Source organism: Moschus berezovskii, chromosome 17 (assembly GCF_049115385.1).
Source record: "Moschus berezovskii isolate FMDL1 chromosome 17, NW_MosBer_1.0, whole genome shotgun sequence".
Classification (NCBI taxonomy): Eukaryota; Metazoa; Chordata; class Mammalia; order Artiodactyla; family Moschidae; genus Moschus; species Moschus berezovskii.
The window spans coordinates 12,697,443-12,715,065 of record NC_142476.1 but is presented as its reverse complement, the minus strand read 5'-3'; the positions used below and the strand labels follow the sequence as shown (position 1 = coordinate 12,715,065).

Genomic DNA, 17,623 nt, shown 5'->3' with positions numbered 1-17,623 from the left:
CAGGCCTCCCTGTCCATCACTAACTCCCAGAGTCCACCCAGACCCATGTCCATTGAGTCAATGATGCCATCCAACCATCTCATCCTCTGTCATTCCCTTCTCCTCCCACCTTCAATTTTTCCCAGCATTACAGTCTTTTCCAGTGAGTCAGCTCTTTGCATCAGGTGGCCAAAGTACTGGAGTTTCAGCTTCAGCATCAGTCCTTCCAATGAATATTCAGGACTGATTTCCTTTAGGATGGACTGGTTGGATCTCCTTGCAGTACAAGGGACTCTCAAGAGTCTTCTCCAACACCACAGTTCAAAAGCATCAATTCTTCGGCGATCAGCTTTCTTCACAGTCCAACTCTCACATCCATACATGACCACGGGAAAAACCATAGCCTTGACTAGGCAGACCTTTGTTGGCAAAGTAATATCTCTGCTTTTTAATATGCTATCTAGGTTGGTCATAACTTTCCTTCCAAGGAGTAAGCATCTTTTAATTTCATGGCTGCAGTCACCATCTGCAGTGATTTTGGAGCCCCAAAAATAGTCTGACACTGTTTCTACTGTTTCCCCATCTATTTCCCATGAAGTGATGGGACCAGATGCCATGATCTTAGTTTTCTGAATGTTGAGCCTTAAGCCAACTTTTTCACTCTCCTCTGACTTTCACCAAGAGGCTTTTTAGTTCCTCTTCCCTTTCTGCCATAAGGGTGGTGTCATCTGCATATCTGAGGTTATTGATATTTCTCCCAGGAGTCTTGATTCCAACTTGTGCTTCTTCCAGCCCAGCGTTTCTTATGATGTACTCTGCATATAAGTTAAATAAGCGGGGTGACAATATACAGCCTTGACCGTACTCCTTTTCCTATTTGGAACCAGTCTGTTGTTCTATGTTCAGTTCTAACTGTTGCTTCCTGACCTGTATACAGATTTCTCAAGAGGCAGGTCAGGTGGTCTGGTATTCCCATCTCTTTCAGAATGTTCCACAGTTTGTTATGATTCACACAGTCAGAGGCTTTGGCATAGTCATTAAAGTAGAAAAAGATGTTTTTCTGGAACTCTCTTGCTTTCTCCATGATCCAGCGGATGTTGGCAATTTGATCTCTGGTTCCTCTGCCTTTTCTAAAACCTGCTTGAACATCTGGGAGTTCACGGTTCAAGTATTGTTGAAGCCTGGCTTGGAGAATTCGGAGCATGACTTTACTAGTGCGTGAGATGAGTGCAATTGTGCAGTAGTTTGAGCATTCTTTGGCATTGCCTTTCTTTGGGATTGGAATGAAAACTGACCTTCTCCAGTCCTGTGGCCACTGCTGAGTTTTTCACATTTGCTGGCATATTGAGTGCAGCACTTTCACAGCATCATCTTTCAGGATTTGAAAAAGTTCAACTGGAATTCCATCACCTCCACTAGCTTTGTTCGTAGTGATGCTCTCTAAGGCCCACTTGACTTCACGTTCCAGGATGTCTGGCTCTAGATGAGTGATCACACCATTGGGATTATCTGGGTCGTGAAGGTCTTTTTTGTACAGTTCTTCTGTGTATTCTTGCCACCTCTTCTTAATATCTTCTGCTTCTGTTAGGTCCCTACCATTTCTGTCCTCCTACCGGAGCCCTTTCTCCACCCGAGTTGTTGGGTCTTCTCTCCTCTTCCCGCTATCCCCTCCTGTGTAGAGACCTCTTTACCCCCCTGATTGCAGTTTCTGCTTGCTCTTCCCCTCCTCTTTTTCTGGATGCAGTCAAGTCAGCCTGCCGTGGTGCTCACTGCTTTGACCTTGAAGCGCATGCCTGGTCTCGCTCATTTTGTGCTGGGTCGTTTGTTGCTTAGTGTTGTCCCCAGTTTCTGAATTGACAGACTTGACCTGTCCAGACTGTTTGTAGATTATTAGGTCCGTGGGTGTAGGGATTATTTCTAAATCCTTGAATTCCCCAGAAGCCATCAGTTCAGTTCAGTCGCTCAGTCGTGTCCGACTCTTCGCGACCCCATGAATCACAGCACGCCAGGCCTCCCTGTCCATCACCAACTCCCGGAGTTCACTCAAACTCATGTCCATCGAGTCGGTGATGCCATCCAGCCATCTCATTCTCTGTCGTCCCCGTCTCCTCCCGCCCCCAATCCCTCCCAGCATCAGACTCTTTTCCAGTGAGTCAACTCGTCTCATGAGGTGGCCAAAGTATTGGAGTTTGAGTTTTAGCATCAGTCCTTCCAATGAACACCCAGGACTGATCTCCTTTAGGATGGACTGGTTGGATCTCCTTGCAGTCCAAGGGACTCTCAAGAGTCTTCTCCAGCACCACAGTTCAAAAGCATCAATTCTTTGGTGCTCAGCTCTCTTCACAGTCCAACTCTCACATCCTTACATGACCACGGGGAAAAACCATAGCCTTGACTAGACAGACCTTGGTTGGCAAAGTAATGTCTCTGCTTTTTAATATGCTATCTAGGCTGGTCATAACTTTCCTTCCAAGGAGTAAGCGTCTTTTAATTTCCTGGCTGCAATCAGCATCCGCAGTGATTTTGGAGCCCCAAAAAATAAAGTCTGACACTGTTTCCACTATTTCCCATGAAGTGATGGGACCAGATGCCATGATCTTTGTTTTCTGAATGTTGAGCTTCAAGCCAACCTTTTCACTCTCCTCTTTCACTTTCATCAAGAGGCTTTTGAGTTCCTCTTCACTTTCTGCCATAAGGGTGGTGTCATCTTCTTATCTGAGGCCATTCTGGTATATAAAATGAACGTGCAGTAATTATAATACTATTGTTTGATGAAAATATTTTTCTAAATGATTGGACTTTTCAAAAGCTTTAAGGTAAAATTGCTGCAGAGTATATTAATACTTGTGAATACGCTCTTTGGACTTCTGTTTGTGCTGTGACATTCCTGAGCTTACACTAAAACTGCCTCTTTAGGAAGCTTCTGAAGTTGGCGGTGGATGGCCGTGAACCCCGACTCTCCGGAGAAGGCAGACGAGGCCTGGCTGGTGGCTGCCCGGGTCCTGTGACTGCGGCTCCACGTGAGCCTGCTGCTCAGATGCCTGCCTTTCCTCGGGGGCCTGATGCTCATTCTCGCCGGACCTTCTTTCCCGGGGGGTAGACTGGCCTCCAGAGAGACACTCAGAGACTGGTCCCGTTGCTCCGCTGCCCATCTGTCTCCCTGGGTCAGATCGGTCAGGCACCCAGGAGGGTTTCAGTGGGAATGGACGGAGGTGGTTAGGGAGGTGGTGTAGTAACAGGGTTTTCTGGCATTCGGGATGTTTGAGGGTGGTTCTCCCTGAACCTTAGCTCTCACTGCCCCTCAACAGGCCAAGCAGGGTGGGAGAGGCCAGCAGTGGCAGACAAGGGGACAGCGGACGGTGGGCAGGCGATGTTACAGTCTCAGGTGTTGAGGCCTGGGGTCCCTGAAACGGCTGTTACGCTGCCTTTCCTGGTTGGCCGCTTGAATGAGAGGGGACTCACTGACACGGGCTTTGCGGAATCTTTGCACTCGTCCTGTGTGTCCGAGCGTGCATGTGGGAGGGCTTTCCCCTGAGCCACTGGGCTCAGAAGATGTTTCTCCTTGATGCTTGGTGACGGCTTTTCGTGATGTTCTCGGACAGTATCTTCCGTAAAGGAAAGTTCTCTCTCTTTCTCATTCCAGACTCTCTGTCGTGGTCAGATAAATCATCTGTTCAGTTAAAGGGCTATTGTTGTTTCTAAAAGAAATCTTTTATGACATAAGTGATGCTATTAAATAAACTGTTTCTTTTATACAAATCTTGTAAGAATGTTTCCCTCTTAATCTTTGTAGAGAATGTGCCAGAGGAGCTCCGAGAGCCGTTCTACACGGACCAGTATGACCAGGAGCACATCAAGCCGCCCGTGGTTGGCCTGCTGCTCTCCGCCGAGCTGTACTGCCGTGCCGGGAGCCTCATCCTCAGGAGCGACGCTGCGAAGCCCCTGCTGGGCCACGACGCCGTCATCCAGGCCTTAGCTCAGAAGGGCCTCTATGTCACTGACCAAGAGAAGCTGGTAACAGAGAGAGACCTGCAGAAGAAGCCCATCCAGATGGTGAGTCTTCTGTGCATGCCGACGGCGTTTGACGTGTGTGCTTCTGAGCGAGAAGTGTGTTACCCAGCAGAGGGACCTAGGTTTTACAGCTGCACTGCCATCTCTGCCTGGAGCTTAAAAATTATCTTTTTCCTCATAAACCTCATTTTCAAATTGAAGATTTTTTTTTTAAGAATTGAAGTATGATTGATTTACAGTGTTGTATTTTGGGTGTATAGCAAAGCGATCCAATTAAGGAAGAGTTTAATGAACTATTTTGGAATGTTTGGTGCCATTCTAATACGTGGGAGAAACAATCACATAATTTCCAACTAAAGTGTTTTTTGGTGTTTTTTTTTTCAATTTAAAAGCTTACTTTTTTGCATCCCAGAGACTCTAAGAGACGTACCAGGGCATCCTTGTCTTCTCCTTAGGAAGGAGGTGGGAGTCGTGAGTGCTCGTTTATCTGCGTGATTGCCCTTTTGGTAGATTCCTGTGCGCTCGTTATTTGAGTTTATTTAATAGCCATGAGCACATTCCTGTGGAGAACACGCAGTGCAGGGCTGTGTTCTGGCCTGGGTCGAGCAGGCAGGCCCCTCCTCCCCGCAGCTCCGGGGACACGCACGTGCTGGGGTTGGCCGTGTCCTCCGTTGGTCTGTGGAGCCACCTGAGCTCAGGTTTACAGTGTCCTGGGCGTCGAGAACGGTGTTAGGACAGCAACTCACTCGCACACTGGATTGGACCAGACTCTCGCGTGAGATGGGCTGTCTCCCCTGGACGAGAGGAAAGAGGTGTACGTGGAAAACTATGAAATTATGAGACTGAAGAAGGATGAGTAAAGACTAGTTTACCAAACACAGCTCTCGAAGAGGCGATTGACCTGCCTTTGCTTTCTGCCTCTTTTCCTTCTTTAAAACAACCTATTTTTATTACTTTCTAGAAATGGAGAATAATGTCTTGAGAAAACTTTAATGAATTTAGTAATAGATTTATTAAACTGCAGAATCATTGAGGAAAACTAAGAATGTTTCTTGTCAGATAGGAGATTTTGACCTTCCGTTGATGGCTGTGGGTTCACCTCACAGTTCCCTCTGAGGTTTGCACATCTATCTGGTATGCATATTCACTTGACGGTCCCCTCTGAGTTTTGTACACCTACGTGGTGCCCGTGAGCAGCTTGCAGGCCCCAGGGCTGAGCAGAACTCTGCTCAGGGGGCCCCGCAATGGCTCACCGTCCGCTCTCTAGAGTCGCTGCGCTGGGTGGACACTCCTGCTCTGACTGCTCTTGCTTCCACTGCACAGGCCAAGGGGCTGGTTACAGAGCACGTCCATGGCGCTGAGTCTGTATCTGTGTCTGCCCAGCACCAGTTCTTTCAGGTGCCAGTGGCACACGCCACGTGACCTGCTCATCCTCAGAGAAGGTTGCCTCTTTTAGGTCCTCTCTAATGAGGATGGAACAGACACCACACGGCCTTCGTTATTTTTCCTAGTGCAGCTTGTGTGTGTGAAGGTACAGGTTTGGTCGACTGCTATCTGCATTCCCATCAGGTTACTTTCACTCTGTATTGATCTTGCTGTTAACTCTGACTCCAGAAATTGAGGGCTTCCCTGATAGCTCAGTTGGTAAAGAATCCGCCTGCATTGCAGGGACACCAGTTTGATTCCTGGATCGGGAAGACCCGCTGGAGAAGGATTAGGCTACCCACTCCAGTATTCTTGGGATTCCATTGTGGCTCAGCTGGTATAGAATCCACCTGCAATGTGGGAGACCTGGGTTCAATCCCTGGAGAAGGGAAAGGCTGCCCACTCCAGTATTCTGGCCTGGAGAGTCCCATGGGCTGTATAGTCCACAGGGTCAAGAAGAGTGGGACACGGCTGAGCACTGTCACTTCACTTTCGCTTTCCAGGAGCTGGGGTTAAGGAGGGTGATGTGAAGGGTGTGGCTGCTGCTTCTCTGGGTCTGGCTTTTCTGTCTGTGGTCTCAGACACTCATGCTGGACCACATCCTTTTCCCCCTGCTGTGTCACACCTGCTGATCTGTGTTTTAATTGTATGCTTTCAGTTTTTCTTACAGCTTGATTTAAGGTTTTCCAGTTGCTATGAAGTTTTGATTGATGATACTGTACTATTACTATTTTTCTAAGACCTGTGTGAGAAAATTTCTCAAGAGTACTAGTAAAAACTTTGTTTCTTAAGAAACCATTCTTTTTGGTTTTAGAGTAATAAGAATCAATATTCTTGTCCTGCATTTTGAGAAGTGTAGTGAAAAATAGTATGTTTAATTGCACTGGATATACTGACCCCCCACCACACCTCCCACTTCTAAATTATCTTGGTTTGGAGTCTTTTATTTCTGTATGCCGCCTCATAGCCTCTTGAGAAAAAATACGTGGTGGCAGCAGAAATGTCATTGTAAGTATGAGGCAAGTTCAACTAAACAGATATTATTAGTTTGGGAGTGAGTGGGGATTGAAAGAAATGCCTTTTTTTTTTTTTTTTTAAAAAGAAAAAGTGATAACACCTGTTGGAGAATATATCCTTTCCATCAGAGTGCATTTAAAGACAGATTTTGAGAGTATAACATTTAAAATACGTTCTTCTATATTTATGTCAATGGGAAAGTATTTTCAGGAATTGTGTTTTTGAATAGTTAGGATGTGTACTGGCCGTTATTCAGCACATAGTTGTAATCTGTGAGGTTGGCGGAAGGGCTGGACTGTGACGTGCGCGTACCGGCCCCACATCCGTGAGCAGAGCCCAGACGCACCGCGTGCACAGCCGCCAGGTGGGAGGCACAGGCTCTGAGACCTCCCGTCAGCGCTCCAGTCGGCGGTAAACCTGGCAACTTGTGTGCCCTGGAACCACAGCATGCCCTCACCAGAGTCAGCTCACCTGTCGGATCATCTGTCCTCACGAGCACTGGTGCGTAGGAGGCCTTGGAAGCTGAGGGACTTGTGGCCAGTGGAGCAGATAGGGCTTGCAGCTTTTGAGCTTTCCTCTGCAGCAAAGTGAAGCTGCCTGTGTACTGCGTTTGCTGCCATCAGGCGGGCTGGTGGATCTGATCCGTGTCATAAAATCTGAAAGTCTATGAATTTCATAGCTGGAGAGAGCCTTAGAGATCAGAGCTGACCTGTGTGTAGTAGAAAACTTGCCAGTCGGGAGCAGCCTGGGGATCACAGTCCAGAGGGACTTTGAACACAGACTTCCTGGCCCTTCAGGTAGAGCTGCTAGCGTGGGGCCTTAGAAGCGGGGTCGAGGCACCTTGTGGCATGCAGGGCCCCAAGCAGGGATCGAACTCATGTCCTTGCAGTGGGAGCATAGAGTCTTAACCTCTGGACCACCTGGGAAGTCCCTGGGACATGTATTTTTAACAAGTGTTCAGGGTGACTTCTATAATCAAGAATGTGATCTGAGAAATTTGATCTACTCCAGAGTCATTTCAAATATGTAATACTTAGAATTTAGAGGTTAAGCAGTTTGGCTAGGGCAGCACTGTTATTTAGTAGCAAGACTAGAATTAGAATCTGAATGAGCTAAACTGTGACTTTCCAATTTATAATGCTGTAACCTAAAGCAAATTTGAGCACTTAAATATTTGGATTCATGCTGTGTAAACTGTAGACTGGTTATGAATCAAACTCTTGGTTGTAAATCAGCCTTCCAGTCATGTTTGCATATTTAGGAGAAAGAGTTGATATTCACAAAGCTCTATTAAAGTAAATGTATATGTATATAGTATGTGTGATATGAAATGAGATTGATTTTCATGTTTGATTTATAAAATAACCTTTCTTGCTTAATCAGACCTTGCTTTGAAGCAGTCATATAAAGAAAAATATTATTTTGAAGTGCTTTCTCTTAATGAGTACCAGAAACAGCTTTAGTGCTCTGTTTGCTTAATGGGAACTAAAGTGTGCTGAGCGATCATTTGATAAGGAAGGCATGAAATGTTCTCTTGGTAAACTGTCAGCATTATATAATGGATGTTTGGGGTATTCACGCAATATAAGCTAAAAAATTATAATGCATCTCTGGTACTATCCATTAGGGCTTCCCTGGTGGCTCAGACAATAAAGAATCCGCCTGCAGTGTAGACCGGGGTTCGTTCCCTGGGTCAGAAAGATGTCCCGGAGGTGGGAATGGCAACCCACTCCAATATTGTTGCCTGGAGAATCCCATGGACAGAAGAGCCTGGTGGTTACAGTCCATGGGGTCACAGTCGGACGACTGAGCGACTCACACACACACACACTGTCCATTACCCTGCCTTGTAGTAGTGCAAGACCAGTGAAGCTATGTTTAAAACAGAGGGATGATGGAAACATCTGTTTACTCAGGGAGGATATTCCTGCACATGAAGGGGCGTTACTTTATCGTGCTTTGTCGTCCACGTTCTCCTGACCACGATGCCTGCACTTGGATGATGTGGACCTTAGACTCTGGAGAGAAAGAAGACTGGAAGATGCTCGTTAGCGTGAAATGGGTGCTCTCCGTGGGGGTGTAAGCCGTAGCATTGCGACCGTCCAGGCGGGTATGGTGGCTGCTGCTGGCCGGTGAGGAAAGGCGTCGGGGATGAGTGATTCACGCGGTTTCTGTGGGTGGGAAGGGATCGGTGAGAGGCGGCAGGCTGAGGAAGTTCCCGACTCAGTTTGGGCCGTGCAGGCGTGCTGTTCATCGCCGGTGACATCGCCGCCTGCATGCAGCACCCGTGTGAGATGAGCCTGCAGAATGGGCCGGTTGCCTAGACCGCGAAGAGGCTGTGAGCAGAGCTGGGATTTTTAACTCTTGTGCGTTACAGGATCAGGGAGTACATTTTCATGCTATTTTCTTGGGGTTCGTTGTGGCAGTAGTGGTGCGTGGACTTGTTTTTATCCTGCCTGCATCAAACTAACAAAAGAGCAGAAAACCCCGCTGGTCCATCTTCCTCGCTGCTGCCCCGCCCCCAGCACACTGGCCCTCTCCACTGCCGTTCTTGGGATCCCAACGGCACCACCGTCGCTGGAACTCAGTCACTTACCCATGTAGAAGCTTTAAAAACCTTTTCCCCATGTAAGAAGTTTAAAAATTGCCCTTTAGATAAGGAGCATTATATAAATGTAAGATTTATTAGAGTAGTGGTTGAGGAAGGACATATTTCTAGTCACCCGTGTACAATAATGTCTTGCAAACTATGAGCAGAGCTTATCTGTGAAAAATTATTCTAAATTCTCCTGGCATTTGTTGAACAGGATTTTATTCATGCGTGGCGCTGGGTATTTCTCTTCCATGAATCATGGACCTGGTTTGGATTCCATTAGTATTTCAGGGCTCAGAGTCACATTATCTTTTGATATAACCATTTTTTTTACGTTTGACTTAGCGTTTATTTGTAGTAGTTTATTTAGAACTCCAGATTACTTTCTCCTAGAAATAACTGGATGAATGTGTGTTCATCTTACCAGATGATCTCACAAAACCTTTATGTTTATAATAAACCTGAAGTCAGGCCATCTATTAATTTTTTCAGTTTATTGACAGCGCTTCTGCCACATACTCTGTATTATGTACTGTGACTGGGGGGAGCCTCTGTCCTCCAGAGACTTGCATTCTCCTGGGGTTAGAGAAACAAGCAACTTATAATACGTGTGTTTCAGGAGCGTAGGGGCTCCAGACTCGCTCCTGCTCTTGGGCCGAGTCTTGGCAGCTGTGAAGGGGCTTCCAGGTGGGCACAGAGATGCAGCTGGTGTATGGGAGCGTGCCGTCGGAGTGCAGCTTCAGCCCCGGGTACGTGTCCAGAGACGAGCACTGAGGCCGGAGCACGGGCTGGGGACAGGCACGATGACCCTGTGTGTCCTTCTCCCCGGAGGTGATGGCTCTGCACCAGGCAGGGCAGCAGCGGGCTCGCGTTGCAGACGGTCACTCTGCTACGGGAGTGAGCATGGAGGCTGTGGAGGTGCCGGAGAAGCGCTGCTGAGGTGGAGTCGAGGTGATTCCGTCTGTCCCTCCCTGCACCCTCCCGCCTTGGTAACTGTAAGTTCATCCTCTCAGTCTGGTTCTGTTTGGTCAGTCAGTCCATCCGGATCGTTTTTAGATTCTGCACATCAGCGACATCAGATGGTGCTTGTCTGTCTCTGTCTGACCTCACTTAGCACGACGATCCCCAGGTCCGTCCACATTGCGGCAGGTGGCATCATGTCGTTCTTTTTAATGGCTAACGTGCCGTTGTCTGCGCGTCCCGCATCTTCCTCACCCACTTGTCTGTCGTGGACATTTAGGTTGCTTCTGTGTCTTGACTGCCGTGTGTAGTGCTCCTGTGGATGTTGGGTGCGTGTATCCTTTGGAACCGGGTTTTCCTCCAGATAGTCACGTGCCCGGGAGTGGAACTGCTGGTCATGTGGCCGTTGTGTGTTTAGTTTCTGAAGGAGCCTCCATCCTGCTGTCCATAGTGACTACACCAGTTTACATTCCCACCAGCAGTGTGGGACGGCTCCCTTCTTTCCAGCCTTTATTGTTTGTGTATTTTTTGATGATGGCCATTCTGACCCAAGTGGGGTAATACCTCATTGTAGTTTTGATTTGCGACTGAGCGACTGAACTGAACTGAACTGAACTGAATAATTGGTGTGGTTAAGCTGTGATTCATGGGGTCGCAGAGTCGGACACGACTGAGCGACTGGACTGAACTGAACTGAACTGAAGCGTCTTTTCATCTGCCTCTTGGCCATCTGTGTGTCTTCCTTGGAGAAATGGCTGTGTAGGCCATCTGCCCACTTTTGCCTGAGTTGTTTGTTCCTTTGCTATTGAGCTGCGTGAGCTGGTGTAGACTTTGGAGACTAGCTCCTGGCGGTGCAGTGGCCGCCCCGGGTCCCCTCCGCTCCTGACCTGGTGCGTGTTCTTTCTGCACATGCTGTGTTGCCACCCTTGTTCTTGTCCTTGTGGATTTTGCTCTGCATTGACTGTGGGGAGCCTGGCAGAGAATGTCAGCATGAAGCAGGGTGTCCCACCGTGAGAGGGGTGTGCGGCGGCCGAGAGGAGTGTGGTAAGAGGAGCAGGTGGGAAACCCGAGAGCAGGCAGGCTGGCTGGAAGGGGGCCTAGTCTCTTCGGGCTGCTGTAACGGAGCCCCACAGACTCTGTGGTCTATAAACAACCAAAATAGGTCAGGGAGTCATCATGGTTGGGTATTGGTGAAGGCCTTTTCTGGGTTGTAGGCTGCCAGTTTCCTGCTGTGACCTCCTGTGGGGGAAGGGAGGGAGCCTCCCTGGGCCCCCGCCTCCTGACCCGTCCCCTCCCTGGGGCCCCCCACCTCTCACCATCACCTGGTGCTTTCTAGTTCCCACATTAGAACGTTCAGTTCAGTTCAGTTCAGTCGCTCATTTGTGTCCGACTCTTTGTGACCCCATGAATCACAGCATGCCAGGCCTCCCTGTCCATCACCAACTCCCAGAGTTCACTCAAACTCACGTCCATCAAGTTGGTGATGCCATCCATCCATCTCATTCTCTGTCGTCCCCGTCTCCTCCCACCCCCAATCCCTCCCAGCATCAGACTCTTTTCCAGTGAGTCAACTCGTCGCATGAGGTGGCCAAAGTATTGGAGTTTCAGCTTTAGCATCAGTCCTTCCAATGAACACCCAGGATTGATCTCCTCCAGAATGGACTGGTTAGAGGGACACAAACATTCAATCATGAACTTAGAAGATGCTTACTCCTTGGAAGGAAAGTTATGACCAACCTAGACAGCATATTAAAAAGCAGAGACATTACTTTGTCAACAAAGGTCCGTCTAGTCAAGGCTATGGTTTATCCAGCAGTGACGTATGGATGTGAGAGTTGGACTATAAAGAAAGCTGAGTGCCAAAGAATTGCTGCTTTTGAACTGTGGTGTTGGAGAAGACTCTTGAGAGTCCCTTGGACTGCAAGGAGATCCAACCAGTCCATCCTAAAGGAGATCAGTCCGGGGTGTTCACTGGAAGGACTGATGTTGAAGCTGAAACTCCAATACTTTGGCTACCTCATGCGTCGAGTTGACTCACTGGAAAAGACTCTGATGCTGGGAGGGATTGGGGGCGGGAGGAGAAGGGGATGACAGAGGATGAGATGGCTGGATGGCATCACCGACTCGATGGACGTGAGTTTGAGTGAACTCCGGCAGTTGGTGATGGACAGGGAGGCCTGGCGAGCTGTGATTCATGGAGTCGCAGAGTCGGACACGACTGAGCGACTGAACTGAACTGAAACATTCAAATCTCAGCAGGTGCTCTTCTTGCATAGGGACGTCTCATTTAGTGACAACTGACTTAAAAAGATACAGATTTTTTAAAAACAAAGTGTTTCACTTTGCAAAATAATTTTTAAATTTTGAAAGTGTTTTATACCAGGATTCATTTTCACAACACTGATTTAGAAAAATACGACTTTTAATAACCTAAGTTTTCAAGAATACATTATGTGAAACGAAAAATGTCATGTTTATTGCAGTGTTCAATGTAATGGTCATTATTTTAAAAGACTTGCTCTTAATGCAGTCTCCTTTAGCTGTTGAAAACATATTTTATATATCTCATTTCCCCCCAGTTTTACTGATAAAAACTGCATATATTTAAGCAATACAATTTAATGTTTTAATATGCACATATATTGTGTATATTTATCATATTGAACCAAGTATTATGCCTAGTACATAGTGCTTACAAAATGAAATGTTGACTTCTGGCCAGAAAAATCAGATGTTTCCGATAGATTGGAATGGTGGAGAGTTTATTTCCCCAGAGAGCGTGTCTGTGCTCCGTGCCCTGCCGCTGCTGGTTTACCCGGGGGTCTGACCACCTGACAGCAGAGGCTGCTTGCCTGTGCGGGCGGCACAGGGATGGAGGCGGAGGCTGCCGGGCAAAGCTCACGAGCGCCCTGCCAGGCCTGGAGGCGCTCCATGTCTGTGTGTCCTGAGCTGGCCCATCTCCTAGAGACTGTGCCCTGCCTCAGTGTCCCCTCAGCAAGTCCCAGGTGTTTAAATTAGGACAATTCATTCAACAGACTCTGCTGCCTACCATTAAAGGAAATGTAGTGAAACACTGTATAAAGAGTAAGCCACCCATTTCCCTTTGTTCCCAGTTTAACTGCATCCCAGTTAACTCTGTGGACAGACTTAAGCGTAGCAGTGAAGTCTGGAGTGGAGAGAGGCCTTCGCCGCTGTCTGGGCTGGAGTTCTGGAATTCTCTTGACTGAGGCTTGCATGGGTGCGTTGTGCTCAGGACCCGCAGCTGGTCTGGCTGCCGCACACACGTGACAGTTACCCTTGTAACCTGGCTTTTCCTGTTCTGTTTGCAAAAAATGAGGACTGTGGTTGATGGAACCTACTTCATGCTTGACCCACAAATGGGTTATAAACACACATTTCAAACCACTTGTTTAATTGTTTTTATAGGGAAGCGTGGTAAGGTAACAGTGTTGGTACTGAAAACTAAATGCCATACTTATATTTTTCTTAAAAATGTATTTTAATCTATAAGTTACCAACTTGTATCTGATTTAATGAAAAAAAAGGAAACTGTGAGACTAGAATTTGTGTGTGGACTTGCCACCTTAATGTTTGTTTATCTAGGGCCTTTCCTGGTGGTCCAGTGGTTAGGACTTGGCGCTTTCTGTGCTGTGGGTCCAGATTCAATCCCTGGTCTGGGAACTAAGATCCTACAAGTTGCACAGCGTGGCCAAAAAAACAGATTGATTTTGTCTAATTTCAATGGTATACTTCTAGCAGATTAATTTTCCTGAAATAATACTTTGATACCTGTCTTACTTTCCAATTAAAAATTTAGTCATTTTATTTGATTTGAAATTTAGTATATATTACAGGTTCATATGCATATTCTTTTGTGAAAAATTTGACTTTTCAGAGCTAGCTTCTAAAGTATGAGGTAATGCGTTACTTCATACTTTGTAAAATAAATTTCATTTGTAAATAGTTAAAATTTTATTGTCTGTTGGTAATCTCGCCTTCATAATATATTCAAAGTAGCAAGAGCTAAATATTTAGAAAGTTGTCTGATAGTATAGACCTGCCAGCAGTAATTTTTGATGATTTTTCAAGGTGAAGTAAATGTATATTAAATAAGACTTTTCTTATTTTAAAAAGAGAAAAAAGGTAACTTCATTGTAGATTACTAAATTTAAGGAACTAGTACTGTCAGGGATACTTTTTCTTTAAATAATATACAGTATTAGCATCAGTTCAGTCACTCAGTCGTGTCCAACTCTGCGAGACCAAGCCTCCCTGTCCGTCACCAACTCCCAGAGTTCGCCCAAATCCATGTCCATCGAGTTGGTGATGCCATCCAGCCGTCTCATCCTCTGTCGTCCCCTTCTCCTCCCACCTTCAATCTTTCCCAGCTTCAGGGTCTTTTCCAATGAGTCAGTTCCTCGAAAGCATTAGCATACATAATTGTATATAAACATGTATAATTGGAGCACTAAGTCTGAGCTGCTTTCACAGCTTTGGTGTAGAGATCAGGTTTTCCCGTCTGCACAGCTCCGGCCAGCACTGTCGAGCAGCACGCGGGCCCACGGGGGTCTGCAGTCATCCACACCCCAGTCAGTGTTGAACAAACTGACCCTCCACCCCGTCCCCGTGATACCGAGCTGTTTTTTAGCTTGGCAGACTGTAATAGTTTAGCAGATTGTTTTTAATTAATGTCAGTGTTGAGAGTTAAAGAAGGAAAATAGATGATTATTTAAAAACTGTACAAACCGTTCCATTTGGATGCTTGCCTATGTTTAGACACCTGGATAAACGAGCTTCTGTGATAGAAAAGAAGATCTTTGTAACACTCGGATTCCTTCTGAGCTCGCCCTGTTCTGTGTTGAAAAGAGGGTTATAATGAGCTGTGGCACAAAGTGACTGTGTTGCGAAGCTGTCCCAGGGGCCTGTCTTTCAGGAAGTCCTCTGGCTCTACTTGCAGGGATCTGAGAATGCTGATGATGAGTTTTGAGCTGATTCTGAGTTTTCCTGAAGCTCAAATCTTTAGTTTGTGGTAAACAGTCCACCTAGTAAACATTGAAAGGGTAACCTTAGAGAATGATGAGGGCTATGAGGGAAATAAAAGCGGGAGGATGTGATGGAGCAACCTGAGGAAACGGTGTGCATCCCTCGTGGGTAGAAGGGTTGGGGCAGCCTCGCCCAGGAGGGTGGCTGTGAGCAGAGCTCTCCACCAGGGCCACTTGGGCCTAGATGGGGGTCCAGCATCCCCGACGGGGAACAAGACAGGCCACCAAGTAACTCAGCGCCACGTCTGGATGATCAAGTTCCCAGGGAGAGTTTCCTGGAGGGAGCGTGTTCTGGAATTTGAGGTTTTCGGGCTACGTTTGTTACTGTGTGCTTTGTGAGATGTGAGCTCTTTGATTCAGTAAGTGCTTGTTGAACTGCTGGGGCCTTGGTGACAGGACAGTGATGGGACGACAGCCAGCCTTGCTTTCACACAGCTAACACTGTCGCAAAGATGATCAGTAAAAAGCTAAGCAGATTGTAACAGTTTCCGATAGTCGTGAACGCTCTGAAGAAAAGAAATCAAGAAGAAAGGCAGAGGGAGTGAAGTGTGCTGTCTTCCTCCGAGGCGTCAGGGAAGGCTGGTCTAGAGGACTGACGCCTGAACTGAGGCCTAAACACTGGAAGGACGCAGTTCGTGTGACTCCTGGGAAAAGAACATTCCAGGCATCAGGGGCAGCAGGCATAGTGGCCTGCAGGTGTGTCTCAGGAGCTGGAAAGAGCCACCAGACTGGTCTTGAGCAAGGCGGTTAGTGATGTCCAGCATCTTTCCACACTGCCTGTTGGCCATCCGTGTGCCTTCTTTGGAAAAAGTATCTGTTCAGGTCCTCTGCCCATTTTTTAATGTATATATTTTTTGGGGGGTTCGGTTTGTTTTGTTTTTGATTTGAGTTCTGTGGGGTCTTTGTTTATGGATATTAGCCCCTTATATGTTAGTGCTCAGTCGTGTCTGACTCTTTGCGACCCCATGGACTATAGACCAGGCTCCTCTGTCCATGGGATTCTCCAGGCCACAATCTTGGAGTGGATTGAACATTCCCTTCTCCAGGGAATTTTCCCAACCCAGGGATTGAACCTGGCTCTCCCGCATTGCAGGCAGAGTTTTTTTTACCGTTTGAGCCTCCCAGGAAGCCATCGCTCAGTCATGTCCGACTCTTTGCGACCTCATGTACGGTAGCCCCTACTAGGCTCCTCTGTGCATGGAATTCTCCAGCAAGAATATTGGAATAGGTTGCCATTCCCTTCTCCAGGGGATCTTCCTGACCCAGGGATCGAACCCAGACCTCCTGTATTACAGGCCAATTCTCTGCCATCTGAGTCACTGCCTATATTTTCTTCTAAGACTTTTGTGGTTTCAGGTCTTACGTTTAGGCCTTTAATCGATTTTAAGTTTATTTTTGTGTGTGGTGTAAGAAAATGTCCTATTCTTTTACGTGTAGCCTTTCAGTGTCCTAGTATCACTTCAGAGAGACCTCCTCCCTCGGTCCCCTTGCCTCCTGTGCTGTAGGTCGATTGGCCGTAGCTGTGTGGGGTTATTTCTGGGCTCTGTTCTGTTCGGTTGATCTGCAAGTCTGTTTTTGTGCCAACACCATGCTGTTCTGATGACTGTGGCTTTGTAGTAAAGTCTGAGGTCAAAGGTTGTGACACCTCCAGTTTTGTTCTTTCTTCTCAAAGTTTCATTTAAAATAATGATGAGGCACGAAGGTTCTGAAGTGCTCTGACTGCTTTGACATCTGACTGATTGCAGTACTCTGCATGGCACCACTGTTCATAATCAGCCTTTCCCAACCCTCTGCAGAGTTTGTGCCTCACTCCTAGTTCCCATGTGGCGATGAGAGTGTTACTGAAGAAAGCCTGAAAACACAAGGAAAATTGATGTTTTTAAAAACCCTTTTTTTTTTGGTTAAACAGCATTGTTATTGATAAATTATTATTTCTTCATATTTTTCATGGTATAAATTAAAATTTGGTTTGAATAATGTCAGTATTTAATGATTCATTAAAAATCAATGTTTTAAAGGAGTTACATATGTTATGGTCTACCAAAGTTATAGTGGGAGCGTTTTATGTGGACATTATTTCTCAACTGTTTGAAAAATCAGTGTTCTTTTAAGGTATTACCAGTTCAGAGGGTTAATAAAAAAAAACTTGATAGTCTTTTGATCCCTTTACACATTTGTTCTGCTTGGTTAGAGTGGAGATGTGTGAGTTACTGTGGCAGGGGCATCTCTTGATATTCTTTGGGCAGCCTCACACACTTGTTCAGCTTGGTTAGAGTGGACAGAGTGGAGATGTGTGTGTTACTGTGGCAGGGTCGTCTCTTGCGGGCTGTGTCACCAGGTTGTGGGGGTGGTCAGGGGCTAACAGCCCCCGTTCTGCATGCACTGACTCCTGTACAAGCTCAGACTCCTTTCTCGTGAGTATTCGTTTTCCAGCCAGTTAGCTGGTGAGGTGCCTCGCAGATCTACAGCTCTTTACCTCTAGCCGGCATCTGTGTGAAGAGGCCTTGATGCTGGCCTCAGCGACTTCGGATTCTGCGTTCTGCCGCTGTGCCGTGTTCCTTCCGGCACTGCTTGCCCACAGGCCTTCAGCTGGGAA

At 46.9% G+C, this 17,623-nt stretch overlaps 1 protein-coding gene across 2 annotated transcripts in view; it reads left to right on the top strand.

The window, feature by feature from the left end:
- The window catches only part of CAMSAP2 (calmodulin regulated spectrin associated protein family member 2), a 94,755-nt gene that overhangs the window by 17,129 nt on the left and 60,003 nt on the right, over positions 1 to 17,623 (top strand). Inside the window, exon 2 of one of the 2 annotated variants that reach the window (XM_055418947.2) lies at positions 3,773 to 4,032. In XM_055418947.2, coding sequence (XP_055274922.2) covers positions 3,773 to 4,032 — 260 coding nt within the window. Of the gene's footprint in view, positions 1 to 3,772; positions 4,033 to 9,891; positions 10,021 to 17,623 lie in introns of those variants that run through there. The other variant, XM_055418948.2, reaches the window with a different exon arrangement.